Source organism: Gopherus flavomarginatus, chromosome 4 (genome assembly GCF_025201925.1).
Source record: "Gopherus flavomarginatus isolate rGopFla2 chromosome 4, rGopFla2.mat.asm, whole genome shotgun sequence".
Classification (NCBI taxonomy): domain Eukaryota; kingdom Metazoa; phylum Chordata; order Testudines; family Testudinidae; genus Gopherus; species Gopherus flavomarginatus.
Window position 1 is genome coordinate 211,357,365 of NC_066620.1, and position 15,725 is coordinate 211,373,089.

Here is a 15,725-nt window from a genome sequence, read left to right on the forward strand (position 1 = left end):
CTGTTTGCTTTCCCCAACACACAGAAACCCCAGTACAGCCCTGAACCAATCAGTCCCCCTTCCCAGGTGACCGGCAGCAGCGAGATATCTTCCAGGATTAATTAACTCCTGCACTCATTCCCCGTTACTCACCATTTCTTCGCTGCTGTGGTTTCTGTGTGCTCTGTTTGGTATGTGGAAAGTATGCTAAAGTGAGACTGTAAACTCCTTCACTGTGATTATACACAATGCTGCCTCTCTGTTAAATGTTTCAATTTTTGTCTTTCTAATAACAGTGTCCTTGAATACTCGACTGGCCGTATCAGAGACTGCTGAGAGGCTACAAAACCTGAGGAAGAAGCCACGAAAAAGCATGGTGAAAGCAGTTATGAATCAGTCTGCTAGAGAGAATAAAAAACTGCAGGACTGGAGGGAAAAAATGCAGGACTGGAGAGAAGGAGAAAGCAGGAGAAAGGCAGTGGCTAAGAAGAAAAGCACGAAGCAGCTGATAAGCATCCTGGCGTGCCAGACGGACTGTATCCAGTCAAACTCGTAGCCATGCAGGCAGACCACTACCGTGCCGCCCCTCTCCCAGTCCCAAAGCTCTTTCCCTTGTGCCCCAATGTCAGATCAAAACCCCCTTCTCCAGTATCCAGGTTCTTACCACCATCAGCTGCCCCCAACACCTGTGCGTTCACCTACCAGCCCTGAGAACTACGACCTTTACCCTCTGCACTCAACCCCCATCACCATGCAGCATTTTCATCCTGAAGTGCAGCAGTCATTGCACAGCACTCCAGACAGGACATATTCAAACCTCTGACTGTACAGTTCACCACACCACCCCCCTGCCCTTTTAGTTATTTTCTTTTCAATAAATGAATTCTTGGCTTTTAAAACAGGTTTTTTTATTGCAGAAAGTGAAAGATACCGTAGCCCAGGAAAAAAAACAGACACTGCAAATCATTGAACCACTGCACTTCACTCCCGTGCAAGGCACCAAACATTACTGTTGGCTTTCAACCTCAAATTCCTCCCTCAAGGCATCCCTAATCCTTGTAGCCCTGTACTGGGCCTCTCTAGTAGCCCTGCTCTCTGGCTGTGCAAATTCAGCCTCCAGGCGTTGAATCTCAGAGGTCAATTCCTGACTGAATGTTTCACCCTTCCCTTCACAAATATTATGGAGGGTACAGCACGCAGATATAACCACAGGGATGCTGCTTTCCCCCAAGTCTAGCTTCCCATAAAGAGATCTCCAGCGTCCTTTTAAACGGCCAAAAGCATACTCCACAGTCATTCGGCACCGGCTCAGCCTGTAGTTGAACCGGTCCTTGCTCCTGTCAAGCTTCCCTGTATACGGTTTCATGAGCTAAGGCATTAATGGGTAAGCGGGGTCTCCAAGGATCACAATGGGAATTTCGACGCCCCCTACTGTGATCTTCCGGTCTGGGAAAAAAGTCCTGGCCTGCAGCTTCCTAAACAGGCCACTGTTCCGAAAGATGCGTGCATCATGCACCTTTCCAGGCCAGCCTGTGTAAATGTCAATGAAACGCCTACGGTGATCCACAAGCGCCTGGAGAACCATAGAGAAATACCCTTTCCCGTTAATGTGCTCGGATGCTAGGTGGGGTGGTGCCAGAATAGGAATATGCGTCCCATCTGTCGCCCCTCCACAGTTAGGGACACCCATTTGTGCAAAGCCATCCAGAATGTCCTGCACGTTCCCCAGAGTCATGGTTCTTCTTCGCAGGATGCAATTAATGGCCCTGCAAACTTGTATCAACACGATTCCAACGGTCGACTTTCCCACTCCAAACTGGTTCGCGACTGATCAGTAGCTGTCTGGAGTTGCCAGCTTCCAGATTGCAATAGCCACCCTCTTCTCCACTGGCAGGGCAGCTCTCAATCTTGTGTCCTTGCGCCGCAGGGTGGGGGCGAGCTCCTCACACAGTCCCATGAAAGTGGCTTTTCTCATCCGAAAGTTCTGCAGCCCACTGCTCGTCATCCGAGACTTCCATGGCGATGTGATCCCACCACTCAGTGCTTGTTTCCCGAGCCCAAAAGCGGCGTTCCACGGTGCTGAGCATTTCTGTTAATGCCACAAGCAATTTAGTGTCATACGTGTCAGGCGACTCGATATCATCGTCAGACTCCTCACTGTCACTTTGGAGCTGAAGGAGTAGCTCAACTGCCAACCGTGATGTGCTGGCGACACTCATCAGCAAAGTCCTCAGCAGCTCGGGCTCCATTTCCTACAGAAATCGTGCTGCACAGAAACCGTTGGGAGACTCACAATGACGCCAAACGTGGATGGAAAAACAGTGACTGCTGGGATGTGAAGTGATGCACCACGGGGCGTTAGGACAGGAAGCGGAATGACCCGCACCCTTCCGTCCCCTTCCCACAACCCACGGCGCCAAAATGGGACGAGGTGCTCTGTGGGATAGCTGCCCACAATGCACCACTCCCAACAGCGCTGCAAATGCTGCAAATGTGGCCACATTGTAGCACTGGTAGCTCTCAGTGTGGCCACACTGCAGCGCTTTCCCTACACAGCTGTACGAAGACAGCTGTAACTCCCAGCGTGCACACCTGCAAGTGTAGCCAAGCCCTGAGTGTCTGGCCTGCTCAATTCTGTTCTTGGCCTAGCCACTGATTCGTATGTGGCGTTGGGTGAGACATTTGATCTTTCTGTGCCTCAGGGTGCCTGTTCCACAAATGTGTCCAGTGTTGTTTATCTGGCTCACTGGAATGTTTTGTGGCTCTGTTTGTAAAGTGCTTTGAGATTATGAAAATTGCCACCATGTATATGTATGCAAAGTATTATTACTTTCACTTTTCATGACACGGCTGAGATGACATCCTAACATCATTTAATTTTGACACGTGAAATAGTTTGTGGGCCATAATGAAAAGTTGGTTCATGGAAACTTTGGGATAAAAGGGTTTCTGCTGACCGGGGATTTGACTGAATCCTTCTTTTGGTAAAAGACTCTTTCACTTCAGAAGGCCTCAACAGAAAGGATTTTAAAAACAAAACAAAACCTTCCCAAGAACTGTGACTTGTCATAGACCAGGGATCGGCAATCTTTGGCGCACAGCTCGCCAGTGTAAGCACCTAGTGGGCTGGGCCGGATTGTTTACGTACCGTGTCTGCAGGTTTGTTTGAACGCGGTTCCCACTGGCCGCAGTTCGCTGCTCCAGGTCAGTGGGGCTGCGGAAGCGATGCGGGCCAAGGGATGTGCTGTCTGCTGCTTCGCGCAACCTCCATTGGCCTGGAGCAGTGAACCATGGCTAGTGGGATCTGCAATTGGCCGAACCTGCGGACGCAGCAGGTAAACAAACTGGCCTGGCCCACCAGGGTGCTTACCCTGGCGAGCCAGATGCCAAAGGTTGCCGATCTCTGTCATAGACTAAGGTTCCAGGACTGAATATGGCTGGATGTTCAACTGATGGTCATCACTGGTGATCTTACCGCACCACCAAAGCTTTTGCTGAGCACGTTGTTTGGTGAAAGATGAGATCCGTTTCAATGTAGGCTTAAACAATTTCTTATAGCCTTTATTTTTCAGGTTTTAAAGACAATGCTGTTATCACCTATGAATTACACATGATGCAAAACCAGTTAAGATAAGAAAGATAATTAATCAAGTTACCTGTGCTGGTGACAGGGTGACTCTTTTCAAATCTCTGGGCTCTGCTATGTTCTTCCCCTGTGTCTTCTCCACTCTTCTGTTGTCAATCACCTGTATTTTATCCCTTGTTCTGTAACTTTGCACAGACTCAGTTTACTAAGTTACCTCATCTGTGTACCTGTCTAAAACATTCTCATTCATAAATCACAATAACTAACCTAAACTAATACATTTTTGTTTATTTTGTTAAAACTTACTTTTATCTGTCTACTTCTGTCCTGTGCTGTAAACCCCACTGGGTCTATCCAGTACTTACCTTACTTGTCTGTTTATGTGTCCTTGGATTGTTACTTGTTCGTTTATTGGGTGTGTGTGTGTGGGGGAGGCACTATGACTCCATCCCTCTATTTACACAGACCAGAAATCTTACAAATAAGACACACAAACCAGTTTTAATAATTTACACAAACCTGAAACTGATTCAGCTCAGTTCTTAAATGCTGCATCAGTAGACACATTTAAAAAGCAAAAATTCCATTATATCTTGTTATAATATATATAATATTAATTTCTCTAATTATAATTATATATATATATATATGTGTGTGTATGTGTGTGTATATATATATATGTGTATATATATAATATATGTGTGTATATATTTGACTAATACAATTCATTAGTTTTCTCACAACATGGTGTCTGGCCATGTTGTGGTATTCCTTGCTAAACATGATTCAGAATTCATTGGTCTTCCATCCTAGTGAGGATGGTAAATTAGATAGGAGAAAGAACAGTCTTGTTTTTCAGGAACTGGAATGGGACTGACATGATCTGAGTTCTGTTCCGAGCTCAGCCATAGACTACTTGTGTGACTGTGTGCAAGTCACTTATTACATCTTGTGTCTCAGTTCATCAGTAAAATTGGGATAACCTTTTCCTACTTCATAAATGGTGGTGTCAGATTAAAATCCATTAATGATTGTGAGATACTACAGTGATGAGAGTCTTGTCAGCACCTAGATAGACAAATGTGAGATAATTGACTCAGTGCTTCTAATCAATCTTTTATCTTTTGACTAATGACCTTAGTTGTGGTTACTGGAATTTTATTTGTAGTAACTTTTCTGCACATTATACATGCCTAATGGCTTCCAGTGACCATAGAAATTTGGAGATTTTCACTTTGGAGCTGTGTACTGGAATGTAGACATGGATAAGTGAGTAGTAGGTGCTGTTTGTCCCACCTTGCCAGTATTGCTCAGCACATAGGTGACATGCAGTTTCAGTTGTTTTTATATTACTATTCAGTTGATGTATCCTGGACACTTTGAGTAATCTCTGAATGCTGTCCACAGAGAGTGAAGATATGAACATTCCTTAATATTGTTCTGATTCTGGGCAAAATTCTGTTACAATGAATAATACGGCTCAGATATCTATTTACTTCATATTGAAGTCTAGTGAAATCTGCATCCTCCCTTTATGTGAATTTTTCTGCAGCAATCTTATTCTTTTATAAAAAGGTATAATCCTCTGCATTTAAGAATAAGTCTTGAGACTGATAAAAATATTGGAAACTGAATGTAAGACCGTCTTTTTAAATTGAACATACATTCTCATAATTGTGCTTTAAGCATCTATCCTTCTGATGCAGCTTGATTATTTTATTTTATTTTATTTTATTTTATTTTATTTTTTTGAGAGAGAGCTTCTGGTTTGAAAGCCCCAGGATGCTAGTGCTTTGGTTTCTGATCTGCATTTGTGTTCTGTGTTTATAGGAGTTTTTTGAGAACCCTTCTTTTCGCCCTGATGGCATGAAACTCTATCCAACTCTAGTGATCCGTGGTACTGGCCTGTATGAGCTCTGGAAATCTGGAAGATACAAGAGTTATTCTCCAAGCACCTTAGTGGATTTGGTGGCTAGAATTCTGGCTCTTGTACCACCATGGACACGAGTGTACCGTGTTCAGAGGTAATTTTTCTTGGTGGGCTTTGTTAGGGGGCTTATTCCTTCACCCTCTCACTTCCCTGGTCCTTCTCGATGAACAGAGAGCAACAATACCAGAAGTCCAAAGGCGCAAACAATTGGATGTTTATTGGGGTGAACTTCCAGCAAGCATGATTCCAGTTTCCTTCATTAGTGTCCCTCTTCCCAGCTCTGACACCACAGAGCCTTGCCTGTGTCCCTGTTTCTGTTCCCATCCCCTGTTCCCATTTCCCCCCTTTAGCAAAACGTGATCCCAATTCCCTCAGCCCCAGTCCCTGTTCCCATCCCCCCTTACTTCCTGACTGACTGCAGACTATATAGTAAAACTTGAGTTCTGCTTAGCTATACCATAACCAATCATTTTACTGAAATTTAACTAACCAATCCTAACATATTGTAACATGGTTATTTAACCAATTATATCCCACCACCTTTATTGGTTTACACCCAACAAAATGAATTATACAGCAGACAGAAACAATCACAGAACCAGACAGAGATTATACAGACAAACAATAGGGAACTGGAGACTACAGGGGCAGAACAGTACAGAAATGAGGGTTTCACATCCCAGCTATTGGTAAGTGAGTTCTTGCCAGACAGGATGCTATCAGACTAAGTTTCCTTTTATATTTCCTAGGCTCTTCCCTTTCTCTGGAGGTGACAGGAATATCAGGACAGGATTGTATTCCTAACAGCCCAATAACACTTATTTCAATGTGACTAGTTTGGAATGTAAGGATGTGACCATACACTTCCCAGCTTATGGCTGGCCTCTGCTGCTTAGCAGAAGGCCTTAGCCTAAGAACCAGGCCCCAGACTGTCACAGTAAGAGAAGGCTCTTAGACTGACAGACAGTGATTTTGATTTTCTTTTATACCTCTATGACTAGCTCAGTCAGGGGTCGGCAACCTATGGCATGCATACCAAAGATAGCACGTGAGCCGATTTTTAATGGCACGCTGGAGCTTGCTGGGACTCCAGTGTGCCATTAAAAATCCTGCCGACGCGGCAAGCTGCAGGGTCCGCGCTCCCTGGCCGGAGCGCCGGACGAGCGCAGCAAGCTGCTGGCCCCGCTCCCGCCTTCCCCTGGACCCCTGCCACCGCACGCAATACTCTGGGGGCCGGAGCTGCGTGCTCCTGCAGGGCAGCGTTTGGCTCCGTGTGGAGGGAAAACTGCTCCCCGCTCATCCGGAGCTCCGCCACCGCGCGTGCAGCACTCTGAGGGGCGGGGCTGGGCTGCGCTGCGCTGTGCGCGGTGGTGGCAATGGCGGCAATAACAAAACTCCGGATGAGCGGGGAGCCTCATGGTAAGGGGTCTGGGGCTTGGGGGGAGGGGGTGGGGGGGTTGGATAAGGGGTGGGGGCAGACAGTGAGCAGGGTGGGTTGGATGGGGGGGTGGGATCCCGGGGGGGGTGGTTAGGGGCGGGGGTCTCTGGAGGGGCAGTTAGGGAGCTGGGGGGTGGATGGGGCATGGGAGTCCCGGGGTCTGTTAGGGGATGGGGAGTGGATAGGGGTCAGGTCAGTCAGGGGACAGGGAGCAAGGAGGGTCCTGGGGGCTAGTTGGGGGGGTCTCTAGAGGGGATGGTCAGGGGACAAGGAGCTATGCGGGGTTGGATGAGTTGGGAGTTCTGTGGTAGCTGTCAGGAGTCAGGGATGTGGAGAGGGGTTGGGGCAGGCAGGGAGCAGGGGGCGTCGTATGAGTCCAGGGTTCTCGGGCTCCTGTCAGGGGGCGGGGAGCGGTTAGGTAGGCATGGGAGTCCAGGGGGTTCTGTCTGGGTTGCGGGGGTGTGGATAAAGGTTGGGGCAGTCAGGGGACAAGGGGCAGGGAGGCTTAGATAGGGGGTGGGGTCCCAGGAGGGGGTAGTTGGGACAAGGAGCGGGGGGTTTGGGGGTTCGGGGGGGCAGTCACACAACCCTCTGCCCTGAGCCCTGCCCTCTACCCCCCCAATCTCCTCCAGGCCCCTGCCCTGAGCCCTGTACCACCCAGCCCTCTGACTCCTTCACCTCCCCCATGACCCCAGCCCTGACTGTGGCACCCCCACATATACCCAGCCCCCCTACCCTGACCCTTGCACCCCCCACATCCCATGCACCCCCGCACATCCCCACCCCCGCCCTGAGCACCAAACGGAAGCTCCTGCACCCCCACTCACATTCCCATCTGCACTCCTCACACCAAATGGGAGCTGACCAGGTAAGTGCCCCCACACCCAAAACTCCTGCCCCAACTCTGAGCCCCTTCCTTCTGTGCTTGGTCCGCTCCCACCCTCAGCTCAGTGCAGAGAGAGGAAGAGAATGGGCCAGGACCAGGAAGAAGGTAGGTATCCACTGTATGTGGGCAGGGCCGGGACCCTAGACCGGCAGCGGGCTGAGTGGGTCCGGCGGCCGGGATGCCGGCTGGCAGGTCTGGGGTCCCGGCTGCTAGCCCCGCATAGCCCGCTGCCGGTCTGGGGTTCTGGCTGCCAGACACTTCCCAGCTGGGGTCCCGGCCGCAGGCCCCACTTAGCCCACTGCCAGCCTAGGTGAACAGAACCCCAGACCAGCAGCGGGCCGGCAGCATAAGATCAACATTTTAATTTAATTTTAAATGACGCTTCTTAAATATTTTGAAAACCTTGTTTATTTTACAATACAACACTAGTTTATTTATATAATATATAGACTTGAAGAGAGAGACCTTCTAAAAAACATTAAAATGTATTACCGCCACACGAAACCTTAAATTAAAGTGAATAAATGAAGACTCAGCACACCACTTCTGAAAGGTTACTGACCCCTGAGCTAAGTAATAAGAATACACCTACATTCCTAAAGTATAGGCCTTTGCAGACAGGCCTGAATACCTATATCCTAGCAGGCTTTACTGGTTGTTTTTTGTCTCTGCTGTACAAAGAGTTGCTTTGATTGTAATAAGATCTTAACTATCATATTTTTTGTCCTTCTCAATCTTATTACACTAAAGTTTATTAAAATTGCTGCGCGTCATGAACCTTTCCTGACCATTCCATGCTGATGTAGTTGAAATGCCCCCTATGATCCACCAGCACTTGCAACACCATTTAAAAGTATCCCTTTCAGTTTTTGTACTCAAGGTGGTCTGGTGCCAAGATAAGGCTATGCGTGCCATTTATCGCCCCACCACAATTAGGGAACCTCATTGCGGCAAAGCCATCCATTATGTCCTGCACATTACCTGGACTCACTATCCTTCATAACAGTAGTCAGTTAATGGTCCGGCACACTTGGAGCACAGCAACTCCCACTGTTGATTTACCTACTCCAAATTGATTCCTCACTAACCAGTAACTGTCTGGCGTTGCTAACTTCCAAGTAATGATCACCATTCACTTCTCCACTGTTAGAGCAGCTCTCATTTTTGTGCTGCTGAACTGCAGGGCAGGGAAAAGCTCTGCACAAAGTTCCTGGAAAGTGGTCTTCCACATTCGAAAGTTCTGCAGCCGCTGCTCGTCATTTCCTGCCTGCAAAATGATGCAGTCCCATCAGTCAGTGCTTGTTTCATGGGACCAAAAGCGGCGCTCAACAGTGTGCAGCTGCTCTGTGGCTGCCAGCAGCAACTGTGAATTGTTTTTTTCAATGGCTTCCAGCAGGGCTGCTTGCAGGACATCACTATGTTCCATGCAGCGGATCCTACTTCAGCTCTGGAAATACTGCAGGAGAAGGCTTGAGGTGTTTGAGGGTACGTCTACACTACGGGATTATTCCGATTTTACATAAACCGGTTTTATAAAACAGATTGTATAAAGTCGAGTGCACGCGGCCACACTAAGCACATTAATTCGGTGGTGTGTGTCCATGGTCCGAGGCTAGCGTCGATTTCCGGAGCATTGCACTGTGGGTAGCTATGCCGTAACTATCCCATAGTTCCCGCAGTCTCCCCCGCCCCTTAGAATTCTGGGTTGAGAGCCCAGTTGCTGATGGGGCAAAAATCATTGTCGCGGGTGGTTCTGGGTAAATGTCATCAGTCATTCCTTCCTCCGGGAAAGCAACGGCAGACAATCATTTCACGCCCTTTTTCCCTGGATTGCCCTGGCAGATGCCATAGCACGGCAACCATGGAGCCCGTTCAGCTTTTTTTTTTTTTTTTTTTACAGTCACCGTATGTGTACTGGATGCCGCGGACAGAGGCGATACTCCAGCGCTACACAGCAGCATTCATTTGCTTTTGCATGATAGCAGAGACAATTTTCAGTCGTTCTGTACCATCTGCTGCCTGTGTAAATTGGCAATGAGATGACCATTATCTGTCCTTCTGTGCTGTCTGCTGCTATCATGGGTGCCCCGGCTGAGATTGGCCGGGGATGCAAAGGCAAAACTGGGAATGACTCCCCGAGTCAATCCCTCCTTTATGGTTTCTAAAAATAGTCAGTCCTGCCTAGAATATGGGGCAAGTGTACTAGAGAACCAGTGTATCAGAGAACACAGCTGCTCCGTGTCAGAACCCGCAGAAATGATGAGCTACATGCCATTCACGGGAGGTGCCTCTGCAACAACCCCACCCGTTGCTTCCCTCCTCCCCCAGCCTTCCTGGTATACCGTGGCAGTGTCCCCCCATTTGTGTCATGAAGTTATAAAGAATGCAGGAATAAGAAACAATGACTTGTTAGTGAGATAAAATGAGGGAGAGGCAGCCTCCCAGTGCTATGACAGTCCAGGCAGGACATTAAGCGGTGCGGGGGAAAGGAGCCCAGCATGCCACTGCTGTGATAGTCCAGGCAGTACAGAATCTTTTCTTTACACATGAAAGGGAGGGGGCTGATGGAGCTCAGCCCCCAGTTGCTATGATGAGGACGGTTACCAGCTGTTCTGTACCATCTACTGGGAATGACCAAGAATCATTCCTATTTTCACCCAGGCGACCCCGGCCAGCCTCACTTGAAGCCAGCCAGGAGCACTCACGGGTTGATGATAAGGACGATTACCAGTCCTACTGCACCGTCTGCCACCGGGCAGGGGAGAGGAGTGGATACTGCTCTTCACTGCTGCAGCATCGCCTCTACCAGCAGCATTCAGTAGATGTAGGGTGACACTGAAAGAAGTCAAGAAATAAATTCTTTCTCTTTTCTTTCACGTGAGAGGGAGGAGTAAATTGACTATCTATTCTCTGAACCACGCCGGACAATGTGTTTGAACCTACAGGCACTGGGAGCTCAGCCAAGAATGCAAATACTTTTCGGAGACTGCTGGGGACTGTGGGATAGCTGGAGTCCTCAGTACCCCCTCCCTCCCTCCATGAGCGTTCATTTGAGTCTCTGGCTTCCCGTTACGCTTGTCACACAGCACTGTGTATGTAGCCTGTAGATTTTTTTTTCAAACGCTTTGGCATTTCGTCTTCTGTAACGGAGCTTTGATAGAACAGATTTGTTTCCCCATACAGCGATCAGATCCAGTATCTCCCGTACAGTCCATGCTGGAGCTCTTTTTGGATTTGAGACTGCATTGCCACCCGTGCTGATCAGAGCTCCACGCTGGGCAAACAGGAAATGAAATTCAAAATTTCGCGGGGCTTTTCCTGTTTACCTGGCCACTGCATCCGAGTTGAGATTGCTGTCCAAAGCAGTCACAGTGGTGCACTGTGGGATACCGCCCGGAGGCCAATACCGTCGATTTGCGGCCACACTAACCGTAATCCAATATGGTAATACCGATTTTAGCGCTACTCCACTCGTCGGGAAGGAGTACAGAAACTGATTTAAAGAGCCCTTTATATCGATATAAAGGGCCTCGTAGAGTGGACGGGTACAGCGTTAAATCGGTTTAACGCTGCTAAAATCTGTTTAAACGCGTAGTGTAGACCAAGCCTGAGATGCTCATAACAAGACTGCACAGCTGAGCAGGCTCCATGCTTCTGGAGTTATGGTATACGTGCGGCAGTTTTAAGGTGCAAAATCTGCTGGGTTTGCTGTTTATATGAGGGAGGGAGGACAGTGCATCATGGGATGCTGACGCAATGTTCCCATTCTCCCTTGAGATTATGTTTTGGTCCCATAAAGCATTGCACAAACTTCCCAAAACACACTGCAGCAAATTCCACTTTGGGATAGCTACGCACAATGCACTGCTTTGTGCATTGATGCAAGCGCTGCTAGTGAGGACAAACTCCATTGAGACAATGAGCATAGTGTGGCCGCACACAATCAACTTAATTTGGAGGCTCGAGGTCGGATTAGATAAAGTTGACTTAATTTTGTAGTGTAGACAAGCTATGAGGTAGTTCCATTCATTCTGTTCAAACTGTGTCCAGAGAATTGATTGGTACCTGCACTTCCATCTTCGTATCTTTCATGCGTTGTCCCTCAGGGATGCGTCCTCCTTTCCATCTTCTACTTCTGTATGATGTCACTCAGGGAGATTGATAAGCAGAATGGATGGAAATGGCAATAGCATGCAAACAGCACCAACTCTTATCTCTCCAAGGATCTGGTTGAAATGAGCAGTATGTATGAAGAGCAGGAAGCTGAAGTTTAATCCATGGGGTAGGGTGGGAGAGAGGGAGGGAAAGAGGGTATGCTAGTAGGGAAGAGGAAACCTCCCTTAAGGGGTGTCTGCTAAGTGCTTCAGTATTCCTCTGGACTCCTCACTGCTTCTGCATATCCTCAAAGCCATGACCATGAAAAAATGCTTTTCTATAACAAGACTTTGCCCATTTCTGATGACTCAGACACAGACACCATGATTCACCCATTCATGACCTATAGGCGTGGAATGTGATTGAACTGTCAACCTCCAAAAGTGAACCTACTGTGTGGGAGACAGTTTTCTCAATGAGTGGCCCATGAATCTGGAACTCATTCCCAAAAGATATAAAGATGAATTGCAACACCTTCTAGGCAAAATGCAAAACACCCACATCTTTAACCAAGACATCCCTCAGTAACACTAGATTTAAAAAGGAGGGAGTGGGGGAGTACAAAAAAAATTAAATCCATTTACAGCTGACTAGTGAGAAGAGAGATTATATCTTTGTGCAGGTTCTATAATTATGGGAAGTACTCAGATGTTTATGATGTTTACCTAAGAATTTTTATAGATAGGTGAGGTTTAAAAAGGATCACTGAATGCTTTGTTGGTGCCTGTGGAAAAAATGCAAAATGATGAAAATAGTAACTGGCACTTAGAGCGCCTTTTACTTGAGCAACTTAAAGCACCTTAGAGAAGTAGTAGAGGCAAACATCCAAACTAGTTTGGAGATGAAGCTTAATAAGTTTATGAATGGGATTATATAAAAGGATTGCCTGCAATAGCTGGGCACTGGACTCGATGATCCTGGATGATCCTATGCAAGTATTACCCCCATTTTCCAGATGGGGAAACTGAGACACCCAGGTTAAACAATTTGATCAGACCACACAGTAAGTCAGTGGCAATCCAGAATAAAACTTAGGTGTCTGCATTGCTAGCCATGTCTCTCACTAATAATAGTATATGGAGATATACCTATCTGATAGAACTGGAAGGGACCTTGAAAGGTCATCGAGTCCAGACCGCTGCCTTCAGTAGCAGGACCAAGTACTGATTTTTGCCCCAGATGCCTAAGTGACCCCCTCAAGGATTGAACTACCAACCCTGGGTTTAACAGGCCAATGCTCAAACCACTGAGCTATCCCTCCCATGCTGCCTTCCTAGGTAACCCAAACTGCCTAATTATAAAGGGTGAAATCCTGGCCCTCTGCAAGTCAATCTCAAAACTCCTATTAATTTCAATGTGGCCAAGATTTCACCTCAGGTATCCTAGATTTTCCCACTGTCTTGTTTCAGAATTTTAAGAAGTCCCAGTGTCTCCAATCTGATGCTTTGTCCTTACGCTATCCAGAACGTGCAGCTATTTGATCCATACAGCTATCCCCAACTATGAAAACAAACGTATTCTAATCTGGATTGAAGGGAGGATGGGAGGCCTATTTTCCTCTGTCATGCCACAAAATGCATATTTCCGTATGTTAATATGCTGATTAGAGGTTGTGAATTGTTTGTTCCCCATATGCAAATGAGGAGATCAGATATGTGTTGCTGTGAAAGCTTATTTTTTATTTCTTTGCAATGTCTTATTTACCACATCAGAGTTCCAAAGGTGGCAAAGTCTCCACACTGGGTTTTGCTATAGACCAGGGGGTGGCTAAATGTACTGGCCCTCCAAGCCACATATGACAATCTTCAGAAATTTGAGTGCCAGGGCATGCTTGCCAGGTCTCAGGGCCTTCAGCCCCACAGGAGGCACGTGCCAGGGCTCAGGGCTTCAGCCCCATGGGGAGTAGGGTTTTTGCGGCTTCAGTCCCATGGGAGATACCTGCCAGCCTTGGGACTTAAGCTTCTGCAGGGTACATGGCTTCAGCCCCCGCAGGGCACTCCTGCCAGAGTTTAGAGCTTCAGCATCCACAGGGCATACCTGCTGGGGCTCGGGCTTCAGCCCCATGGGGAGGGGGGTCTCGGGACTTCCACCCTGTGGGAGATACCTGCTGGGGCTTAGGACTGATCTGGTTAGGTCCTGTGGTGGTGTCACTGGTGTAAATATATGGGCAGAGTTGGCATCGAGGTTTATTGCATGGATTGGTTCCTGAGTTACTTACTGTGGTGCGGTGTGTAGTTACTGATGAGAATATGTTTCAGGTTGGCTGGTTGTCTGTGGGCGAGGACTGGCCTGTCACCCAGGGCCTGTGAAAGTGAGGGATCATTGTCCAGGATGGGTTGTAGATCCCTGATGATGTGTTGGAGAGGTTTTAGCTGGGGACTGTATGTGATGGCCAGTGGAGTTCTGTTTGTTTCTTTCTTGGGTTTGTCTTGCAGTAGGAGGCTTCTGGGTACACGTCTGGCTCTGTTGATCTGTTTGCTTATTTCCTCGTGCTGGTATCGTAGTTTTGAGAATGCTTGGTGAAGATTTTGTAGGTGTTTGGTCTCTGTATGAGGGGTTGGAGCAGATGCGGTTGTACCTCGGTGCTTGGCTGTAGACAATGGATCGTGTTGGGTATCTGGGATGGAAGCTGGAGGCATGAAGATAGGCATAGCGGTTGGTAGGTTTTCAGTATAGGGTGGTGTTAATGTGACCGTCACTTATTTGCATCATGGTGTCTAGGAAGTGGACCTCCCATGTAGATTGGTCCAGGCTGAGGTTGATGGTGGGGTGGAAGCTGTTGAAATTGTGGTGGAATTTTTCCAGAGGCTCCTTCCCATGAGTCCAGATGATGAAGATGGCATCAGTGTAGCGTAGGTAGAGAAGGGGCTTGAGTGGACGAGAGCTGAGGAAGCATTGCTCAAGGTCAGCCATAAAAATATTGGCATATTGTGGGGTCATGCGGGTGCCCATAGCGGTGCCACTGATCTGGAGATATATATTGTCATCGAATTTGAAATAGTTGTGTGTGAGGATAAAGTCACAGAGCTCAGCAACCAGTTGTGCTGTGGCATCATCAGGGATACTGTTCCTGACAGCTTGTATTCCATCTGTGTATGGGATGTTTGTGTAGAGAACCTCTACATCCATGGTGGCTGGATGGTGTTTTCTGGAAGGTCACCAATGCATTGTAGTTTTCTCAGGAAACAGTGGGGTCACGGAGATAGCTGGGAGTGCTGGTGGCATAGAGTCTGAGTAGAGAGTCCAGATATCCAGACAGTCCTTCAGTGAGAGTGCCAATGCCCGAGTTGATGGGGCGTCCAGGATTTCCGGGTTTGTGGTTCTTGGGTAGTAGATAGAATAACCCCGGTTGGGGCTCTAAGGGTATGTTGATTTGTTCCGGTGTTAGTGTAGGGAGTGTCCTGAGTAGATGGTGCAGTTTCTTAGTGTATTCCTCAGTGGGATCTGAGGGAAGTGGTCTGTAGAATTTGGTATTGGAGAGTTGTCTGGCAGCCTCCTTTTGGTAGTCAGACCTGTTCATGATGACAACAGTACTTCCTTTATCAGCCTCTTTGATTATAATGTCTGGGTGGTTTCTGAGGCTGTGGATGGCATTGCGTTCTGCACGACTTAGGTTATGAGGCAAGCAATGTTGAAGGCAAGTTATGAGGTTATGAGACAAGCGATGTTGGAGGTAGTGAACCTTTAAATTGTGCCCCTTCCCCCTATTCTCAGCAGGCAGCTGTCAACTCTGGGAGAAGCCCATAGCTCC

General features: G+C 47.7%; 2 protein-coding genes across 2 annotated transcripts in view; one reads left to right on the plus strand and one right to left on the minus strand.

Annotated features, from left to right (window-relative positions):
* Window positions 1-15,494, minus strand: part of LOC127048832 (uncharacterized) — a 36,698-nt gene extending 21,204 nt beyond the window's left edge. Inside the window, exon 1 of the mRNA XM_050948857.1 lies at window positions 14,705-15,494. Coding sequence (XP_050804814.1) covers window positions 14,705-15,103 — 399 coding nt within the window. The 5' untranslated portion in view covers window positions 15,104-15,494. The remainder of the gene's footprint in view (window positions 1-14,704) is intronic.
* Window positions 1-15,725, plus strand: part of ELP3 (elongator acetyltransferase complex subunit 3) — a 153,811-nt gene that overhangs the window by 93,165 nt on the left and 44,921 nt on the right. The window contains exon 10 of the mRNA XM_050948836.1: window positions 5,396-5,589. Within this exon, the coding sequence (XP_050804793.1) occupies window positions 5,396-5,589 (194 nt within the window). The remainder of the gene's footprint in view (window positions 1-5,395; window positions 5,590-15,725) is intronic.